At 34.5% G+C, this 10106-nt stretch overlaps 1 protein-coding gene across 1 annotated transcript; it reads left to right on the top strand.

Annotated features, from left to right (window-relative positions):
• Positions 6035 to 8249, top strand: LOC109710965 (aluminum-activated malate transporter 1-like). The gene is made up of 3 exons (XM_020233796.1): positions 6035 to 6438; positions 6805 to 6945; positions 7796 to 8249. The coding sequence occupies exons 1-3, from the start codon at positions 6147 to 6149 to the stop codon at positions 8086 to 8088; spliced, it is 726 nt and encodes a 241-aa protein (XP_020089385.1). The 5' UTR covers positions 6035 to 6146; the 3' UTR covers positions 8089 to 8249.

Raw genomic sequence — 10106 nt, forward strand, 5'->3', positions numbered from 1 at the left:
TACGCGCGGAACGGCGTGGCGCCGCCCTCGGTGGTGTGCTCGGAGTGGGGCCCCTGCTACATGAAGAGGGTGACGTGTCCCGCAAACTGCTTTACATCATATAGCCATTACGGTCGCAACGGCGGCGGCGGAGGCGGCGGCGGCGGTTGTAGTATTGATTGTAGCAAGCACTGCGTTGGCTACTGTTAGAGAACCACTGTTATCGTAACTGTGCCCTCAATACATCCAGGTCGTATGTATGTACGTACGTAGGTCTATAAAGTAGTAAAGTGTATAAGCTTTTCTTAGTATATATATATATATATGTTAGGGTTTTAAGAGCTAGTACTGTGTGTGTTGAGTGTTGGTGCTATATATATATATATATATATATATATATATATATATAACTTCTATGTTTTTAAGAGCACGAAGTTGTTGGTGCTTCTGAGTTTTCGGCCTTTGGATGAAAATTTGTAGAGTTAGGATAATAGTGGTCCTCTAGAATTTGGTAGATGTTTGATAAAATAGTGTGATCTAAGAGGTAGAATTGATCAAAGGAATAGATCTAACGGTGAAAAATTTGCAAGTAGCAAGTGTTTAGTACTTTTAATAGCATCATAACCGGGCTCTCTCTATATATATAGAGAGAGAGAGAGAGTTGAGCTCCTATGATTTTAAAACTATAGAACTTTAATGTTCTTGTGATTTTTTAGCTATTAGATCGCGTCAAGATCCATGTAGTACTAATAAAAAAGACTTAATGGACACAATATTAATAGTGTTGCATGGATCTTGAGGCCATCTAATGATTAAAAAATCACAAGCATTAATGCTCTTGTGTTTTAAAAGCATAGGAGCTCAACCCTCTCTCTCTCTATATATAATAGAGCTATTATGCTTCCGAAAGTATAAAGGAGTTGGTGCATTCAACTTTTTGGCCCTTGGATTAAGGCTTAGTTTGGTATTGACGTCCATCTGACGCTATTAGATAAAATGGAGTTGAGGTACAAGTATATAGAGATATGCTTCTGTGTTCTCCGGTCGGATTGCCGAAAATATCTCGTAACTGACTCATCGCGATATACGAAACCCAATATTACATACAAAAATAAATAGAGTATTTTCGCATTGTATTTTCTCACCGTACGTAACGTAATCTTCCTGCAATCTCAAACGAAGCCTAAGAATTGTAGGGTTAAGATGATTGTGGTAACCCTCGGATTTAGTAGCTTCCTAGGGTTTAGTGGTCCCCCCAGAGGAATAGTATTTATCCAAAGGTTAGAAATGGTTCAAGGGTTTAAACAAAGGGCTAACAATTGGAAGCACCTCATGAGTGGTGCTTCTCGAAGCACCATACTCGGACTCTCTCTCTTTATACAGAGAGAAAGACAGAGTCGAGCTTCTTTTCTTTTAAAAGCATAGGAGCTCAATGTACTTATGATTTTTTAGCTGTTGAATTGTTTTAAAATCCATACAATACTAATAAAGAAGACCTATGGAACACAACGTTAATAGTGCTGCACGGATCTTAAGGCGATTCGATGGTTGAAAAGTCATAAGCATAAACACTCTTGTGTTTTAAAAGAATAGGAGCTCAACTCTCTCTCTCTCTCTACATATATATATATATATATATATATATATATATATATATATATATATATATATATATAGAGAGAGAGAGAGAGAGTTGAGCTCCTATTCTTTTAAAACACAAGAGTGTTTATGCTTATGACTTTTCANCTCAAAATCAACGGCTGAAAATAAAAATGTTACAAAATGTAATAATATGACATTAAAATTTTAAATCAAAAATATTGATCTTGTTTTATATAGTATAAAGAATTTTCTATCAAAATTTTACGTGATTTGGATATTTCTACACCGTTAAACTTGCAAACGACTCACTACGGTCATTGAAATTTGTTGATTTTGAGCCCATTCGATTACTAGGCAAATGATATCGAAAAATAATGAAATTTATTTTCTAGGTACTCCAAATACTCTAGATTAAGTTTAACGGAGCCGATCGACAATTCGAAAGTCGCAACATCAAAAACGAGCTGAAAGTACGGAAGGCTCCGTGCTTCCGATAGTATAGTAGCCTCACTCTATATATATATATATATATATAGAGAGAGAGAGAGAGAGAGAGAGAGAGAGAGAGAATATTATCAAGAGTACTAAGTAATACTATTGAGTCTTTCCGCTGTTAGGTATATTAATTAGTTGATCATTTTCATCATACTATTCAATTACCTTTCACTCAATTCTAAAAAATTATTATTATTCTAACCGCATATCTGTTCATTTAAGGCCAAAAATTTAATAGCGTCAATTACTTAGTGTTATTAATCTAACTAGACTATTAGACTACTATACTATACTATTAATAGCACTAATGATTTAGTGCTATTAGGATTTCGGCCCTTGAATAAAGTAATCTTCGGTTAGGATAATAGTGATCTAGTAGTCTCCTAGGGTCGCGTAAGGTGTTGGTTGCATAGTATATATGATTTAACGAATGAAAATAGTCAAAAAGATAAATCTAACGACAAAAAACTTAATAGCACTAAGCGTTTGGTACTATTGATAGCATAGTAGACAGACTCATATAGTGTACAGCTATTACACTTTCAGAAGTATAAAAGAGTTGGTTTTTCCGACTCTGCGGCTCTTGAATAAAAAATTATAGCATTGGTACAATAGTAGTTCTCCTTCGGATTTAGTGACCCTCATAAGAAAATAGTATTTATCCAAGGGCTAGAAATGATCAGAGGGTATGATCCAAGGGCTAGAAAATGAAAGCATCACGAGTGGTACTTCCGAAAGCAACATAATGGAACTCTCTCTCTTTCTCTCTCTCTCTCTAGCTCTCTCTCTCTCTCTATATATATAAATATATATAAATATATATAGAGAGAGAGAGAGAAAGAGCTAGGCCGGTATACTACCGATAGCATGGAGACCTTCGTGCTACCAAATTATTTTTATTGATGCGGCTTCCAAATCGACGATCGGCTTCGTTAGACTTAATCTATACTATTGAAAGTATTTGAAAACTAAATTTCATAATTTTCGACATCATTTATCTATCAAACGAGTAGTCTAAAATTGAATGGCTGAAAATAAAAATCTCATAAAAAATGATGATAAAAGATTTGAATTTAAGATCAGAGATAGTAATCTTACTCTAAATAGTGAAAAAAAAAATTTATAAAAATTTCTTCAGATTTGGTTTGTTTTATACCGTTAAATTGACAAACACATTACATCAATCATTAAAATTATTAATTTTGAGACCTTTTGATCACTAGCTAAATAATGTTGAAAAATTATGAAATTTTATTTTCAAATACTTTTAATACAGTAGATAAAATCTAATGGAGCTGGTCGTCAATTTAAAAGCCGCATCATTGAAAACAATTTGATAGAACGGAGGTCCGGTAGAAATTGCGCCAAACAAATTCATTGTAATTGCAATGTGAAAAGGGCCGTTTAATATAATATAATAAAATATATAATATAATATAATAATTACATTATTTTGGGACAGAATAATTTAATGTAGATAACTCTGACGACCTCACTGGCCATTGCAAAACTCAGGAGCCCACTATTAATGATTGAGGGAACTCACGATTACTTTACTCACATTTCAAACAGGAGGGCGAACTCAAATAATAATAATAATAATAATATAAAAAATAATAATAATAATGATATTAATAAATTTTCTCGACTTGTACGAATTCTTGGGGAGATCAGGTGCCATGTATATATAAAATTAACTACTGATCATTTTCCACGTGCGTAGCTATGACAAAGAATCGGGTCCAACCACTCCCACTCCCATTTATTTTTATTTTGACAACTGATTTGACCCATCGAAACTGGTTGGACCGTGTGAACTTGTGCTCGGGATCCTCTGAACGTATTGGTTTTTTTGTTTTTGTTTGTTTTTTTTAACTAATTTGATGAATTGCATGTTTTTTTTTGTTTTTGTTTGTTTTTTTAACTAATTTGATGAATTGCATGTTCTTAGGGAAATATAGTTGTACATAAGTACGTATGAAGAATTTGAAGTTGAATCTCCTAAATCAGAATAAAAGGCATTAAGAATAACAGTCCTATTAATTTCCAATACATATATAATATGACGGGTGTTTCCATCTAAATATTTTAAGCTTTTAGATATGTACCTTTTAACATGATATTAAAACTTAATTAGTTCAGACCCTCTAATTCGTGGACGCGGCTTAATTAGTGCCCACGCGCTAGTCCCGTCTAACATGTAAAGTTATTAATTTGTGCTGTATTAATTCTAGTCGCGCCTAATATATAGATTAAGTTTGTGTTGCGTATAAATTAGTTGCTTTGTTAATCTGTGTCACATGCTAATTGAAACTATAATATGTGTCTTGAGTTTGTGCTACATATTAGTTTTTTTCCTACTGTATATAATAGTGAGCTTATATATGTACGGAGGAATTTACTACAAGCATGGCTGTAGATCGAGAATCGGCTCCAAAAACACCTGACAATATATATATATATATATATATATGAGTCCGGCTAGTATGCCTATTTATGCGCACGAAATACTTTGGTGCTATCAAATTTTCCGCCGTGTAGTCTACCATTTTGATCATTTTCACCCGTTAGATATACTATTCAACCAACCACCCACCACCTAGGGGGTCCACATCATCTGTAACCGCACATCTCTTAATCCAATGGCCAAACTTAGTAGCAACAATGACTTGGTGCTATTAATAGCAGAGTAACTATTCTAATATATTATATATATACTATATATATATATATATATACAAAATGATTTGGTATCACTGCAATCTGTCATCTGTATTCTCTAATAATTATTATATACACTCTGTAAAGGCACTTGATCTTTCCATGTATCAACATTTCCCTGAAGGAGCACTTAGTATGTAATAATACATATTTCTTAATATTTACTACGAAATATTTTAGAATTAAGATTTGATATGCTAAATAATTTAGATCAAAGATATTGATGTTGTTTTATATAGTATAAAAAATTTTCTATCAAATTTTTATATGATTTGAATATTTCTACATCATAAAATTTGCAAACAATAGGTACATGATTTGAAAAAATTATGAAATTTATTTTCTATCTAGATATCTTAAATACTCTAAATCAAATCTAACGAGCTAATCGTTGATTCGGAATTATGTCCCAATATTGAAAATGACTTGATAGCACGAGGTCTACCGTGCTTCTAAAAACACACAAACCACTATCTCTCTCTTTTTGTGTGTGTTTGTGTATATATATATATATGAGTTGAACTGGAATACTATTAATAGTATTTTAGCTCTTTTGCTTTAGCCGTTAGATTCACAAACTTTAATCAATTTTGCCCTTTAGATCATACTATTCAAGCAAATACCCACTCAACCTTAGGAGACCACCACTAAATCTTAGAGGAGCACTATCATCCTAACCTTATAATTTTTTATCAAAGTGTTAAAAACTCGATAGTAAAAGAGCCCAAATACTACCAATAATATTTTAGTCCAATTATATATATATATATATATATATATATATATATATATATATATATATATATATATATATATATAAAATAGAGTTAAGCTAGAATACTCTTAAAAACACTATGAAGGTGGTGCTTTTGAATTTTTAGCCATTGGATGGAGAAATGTGAGGTTGAGATGATCGTGGTAGGTGGTGGTAGGTAAAATAGTGCTTGATTTAAGGGCTATTAGTAATCAAGAAGTGGATCCAAAGGCTAAAAATTTAGAAGCACCAAGGAGTTGGTGCTTCTAAAAGTATTCTAGCTCAATTCTATATGATATGAATGGTTTTAACTAGTTCATATAACCAATTTAATATATAAGAATAAATTAAGCAATAGCACATCAGCAATTCATATATTGGGGGACCCAAAGCATGCATTTCCCTTTGAAAATTATCACCCTCCCATTCTTGCTGACCTATAAATATACCTCACATGCTGGCTCTCTCCATGACCAAGTACTCCACTCTCTAGTAGCCCTAATTAAAAACGCGTGCATCTTTAGTTCATCTATCTTCTTCTTCTTCCAGTACTCCCTTTGAAAAACACATAGAGAGAGAGAGAGAGATCGCGCAAATGGACACAGCCAAATTAAACCACAACAACAACAATATTCACGCCATCACTCTCGAACCATGTAATTGCCTGGTGGCCACCGCCGCTTTAATGCCGTTGATGGGCTTCTTGAAGAAGCTGAAGAAGCTGGCGGAGGACGACCCGCGGCGGGTGATCCACTCCATCAAAGTGGGGTTGGGTCTCTCCCTCGTCTCCGTCTTCTACTACATTACTCCGCTGTTCAAGAGCACCTTCAAAGACTGCACCATGTGGGCCGTCATCACCGTCGTCCTCGTCATGGAGTTCACCGTTGGTACGCAGTCAATATTACTTTTTTTTTTTTCTCCTTTTGGTTGGAGCTAAAAAAATGTATAAAAATCAAGAATTGTCCCTGTGATATATATATAGTTTTCACCATTAAACAGGGTAGTATATATAGTGATAGTTATTCGAAATCATTGGGCGGTTCAATATTACTTTTGAAAACTTTAAATTGTGTATTCTATACGGAGGAGCCTAATGAAGTTAATTTATTTTTTTTAATCAACTAATTAACTCTTCACGGTATGGTATTTTGGTAGCTGAGAATTATGAGTTATTAAATTAATTAAACGCGTAAATATGATTCTTTTTTCTTTTTTCTCTTTTTTATTTTGGGTTAATTTTTTTTTGTTTTTAGGGGGAGCTCTAACAAAAGGATTGAACCGAGCATTGGCCACGTTCCTCGCGTCCGTAATGGGCGTTGGAGCTCATCATTTGGCCGTCATTTTTGGAGAGAAGGGCGAGCCATTTATTCTCGGATCTCTAGTTTTCATCATAGGTACAAAATATTTGTTATCATGCACGTAGAATGTTAATTTTAATGCCATATTTAAAGCATGCATATTTTTTTAATACATATTCTTCGTAAGAAACGAAATACGTCACCATGCATACGCACGCATGCATTTCATGCACGTCTCTTTCTAAGAAACCAATGCGATCATTAATTACATATATCCGTGTATGCGTCCCTTTCAACTCATATTCCTAATCCAATCATGCATCGATCTAACAATAAATTAAAAAAATAATAATGTATAAAGATTTATAACAATTAGATCCCCAAACTTAATTTATCAAATAGTTGAATAGGTGGCTCTGCTCAAGTAGAGTTATTAATTGATCAATCATATTATATAGTGGCATCTCTTGTATGTAATTTTGTATAACTTTAAATTGCAAATAAATGTTTTTTCTTTCTCTATCTTCTAATTTTGATAGCCGTGCATCACGGTCGTAGAAATGGAGTGAATCGATCTTCAGTTTTGACTATTTCTTTTCATCTGTTAAAATACAAGGGATGAACTCTTTTTTTGTATTTTGCAGTATAAGCAATTAAAATGACTGTACAATTAGTAATTAAATTTGACGGAAGACAGATGTTCATTTATCTATGCAACAAAGTTTAGAAAGTTAGTCGACAAAACTAAAAGTTCAAACACCTGCTTAACGGAAGTACAAGAATGAAATATTTTGCGTGAGAGTTGATTTATCTTATTCCAAAAAAAAAAAATGATCATTTGAATGTCGGGTGTGGTCTATTTGTCATTCTAGAGTTCTAATGAATGAAATATTTATATAGCTAAATTATTTTCTTCTGTTTTCTTTTTTTTTTTTGGTGTGTATAGCTGTAGCTGCCACTTTCCTTCGATTCGTACCGGAGTTGCGGACCCGATACGACTATGGAGTGCTGATATTCATCCTGACTTTTTGCTTGGTTGCGGTATCGAGCTACCGCCAAGAGAATCTCCTGTTGCTGGCATGCCGGCGGTCGCTGACGATTGTGACCGGCGTTCTAGTCGCGCTCGTCACCTCCATCCTGCTGTTTCCGGTTTGGGCCGGGGAGGATCTGCACAAGATGACTGCTTATAATTTGCAAAAACTAGCGGCATTCCTCGAAGGTATGTTAAAAAGCGATTAAGTTGCGAACGTTATATTGCAAAGTAAATTGAACCGTATGAGTAAGTGAATTTAGAACTAATAAAGAAGTAAATATTAGGGATAAAAAAAACTGATTTTTAAACTATCATGCACAAAAGTGTGTATATATATATATATATATATAAGAATTCGGAGAGCAAATTCGTAGATCAAGTGAAAAATATAGAGATGGAGATGCTGTATTAATTGGAATAATATATATGAGGCGCTTTACCTATACATTTTATAAGTACCATTATGTACTAAAGGAGAAATGTTAAGTTACTAAAAAATTGTTGACTAAGATTGATAAAGTGGAAAAGGATGCATGGGAGTAGTTGGCCAATGACCTTTCATGTCTCGTTATTAATTAGAATATATATTCAGTTAAGAGAGAATCTGTGAATGGTGCCATGTTTTTGTATTTAGCACGCTACACGCCTTTTTCATCTACTTGGCCTTATTAGGAAAGGTATCAATAGGAAATTGGAACATGCATAGAATAATGATATTACGATTGGGGACCATTTTTCATTCTACTTGGCTTTCCACCTCACTTTCTCTCCAATGCTGTATTACCACTAGCCAAAATATATATTTGTATATTTTTAAAGTTGGTAGGAATATAATATATATAGAGAGAGAGAGAGAAAAGCTACTCTTATGAGTATAGATCTCCTCGTACTTTTGGTTTCCAAGTTTGAGACCCTAAACTTTCAATAGAATTTCCTTTTAGCCCCTCCTAAACTTTCAGTAATGTTGTTTGATCGCAGTTTAACTTTATCTTAGAATAAAAATTATTGTTCGCACCTAGTTTACGGCATGTTCACATACTACAAATTAATTATACGTTGATTCTTCATCCAAATGATATTTCAATTTGACTTAATAGTAGGATTGAAGTACATAATGGGATAAAATCAACAACCTAATGCATAGTAAATGAATAAGCAAATGAACATTTTCTATTGAGATTAATGGTCTATTCTCAACAGAAAATATGCATAGGGACCGAAATGAAACTCCTTTAAAATTGAAAATTTAGGGACCAAAATGAATACTGTGAATGTTCANGCTAAATTACAGAAAACCTCCCTGTAATAACCCGCTTTTTCACTTTTCTCTCCTGACATTTAAAAACCTACACTTTGCCCCCCTGTAAAATGAAAAATATTCACAGCGGGGTTACGGTGTGTAAAATGACCATTTTGCCCCTCGCCATTGTCGTCTTCTTCCCCATCTTCCTCAGCCGCCTCTTCGTTCGGCGGCGATTCTCACCTCAATCGGCCGCGATTTCTCTCCATTTCCTTCTCCACCTGCTCCCCTTCTCTTCCTGCACCCTCGCCGCCCTTGATTTCGGCGAAAGTAGGAGAAAATCGAGGTGGGCGACAGTAGGAGAAGGGCAAAGAAGGCGAAGGCGAGGCGGCGGAGGACGGCGAAGGGGATGTGGGTGAGGGCAAGGCAGTGGAGGTCGGCGAGGCGGCTAGGTTGCGAGTCGGCGAGGCGGCGGCGAGGTGGCGAGCTGGAGGGAGTCGAAGCAACAGGGAGATGGCGGAGGGGTATTTTCGGCATAAAAATATATTTTTTAACGGAACCCTGACGGAACCCTAACGGTAGGGGGTGAAGTGCACATTTTTTATTTTACAGGGGGGCAAAGTGTAGGTTTTTAAATGTCAGGGAGGGAAAGTGAAAAAGCGGGTTATTACAAGGAGGTTTTCTGTAATTTAGCCTAAATTAAAAAAATAATAATGTATAAAGATTTATAACAATTAGATCCCCAAACTTTAATTTATCAAATAGTTGAATAGGTGGCTCTGCTCAAGTAGAGTTATTAATTGATCAATCATATTAGTGGCATCTCTTGTATGTAATTTTGTATAACTTTAAATTGCAAATAAATGTTTTTTCTTTCTCTATCTTCTAATTTTGATAGCCATGCATCACGGTCGTAGAAATGGAGTGAATCAATCTTCAGTTTTGACTATTTCTTTTCATGTGTTAAAATACAAGGGATGAACT

Source organism: Ananas comosus, linkage group 5, assembly GCF_001540865.1.
Source record: "Ananas comosus cultivar F153 linkage group 5, ASM154086v1, whole genome shotgun sequence".
NCBI lineage: Eukaryota > Viridiplantae > Streptophyta > Magnoliopsida > Poales > Bromeliaceae > Ananas > Ananas comosus.

Bases quoted from the DNA above. Each gene is read 5' to 3' on its own strand.
- LOC109710965 (XM_020233796.1), top strand. From the start codon at position 6,147: ATGGACACAGCCAAATTAAACCACAACAACAACAATATTCACGCCATC. The intron at 6,439-6,804 runs GTACGCAGTCAA...TTTTGTTTTTAG, and splicing joins CGTCATGGAGTTCACCGTTG to GGGGAGCTCTAACAAAAGGA. The intron at 6,946-7,795 runs GTACAAAATATT...TGGTGTGTATAG, and splicing joins ATCTCTAGTTTTCATCATAG to CTGTAGCTGCCACTTTCCTT.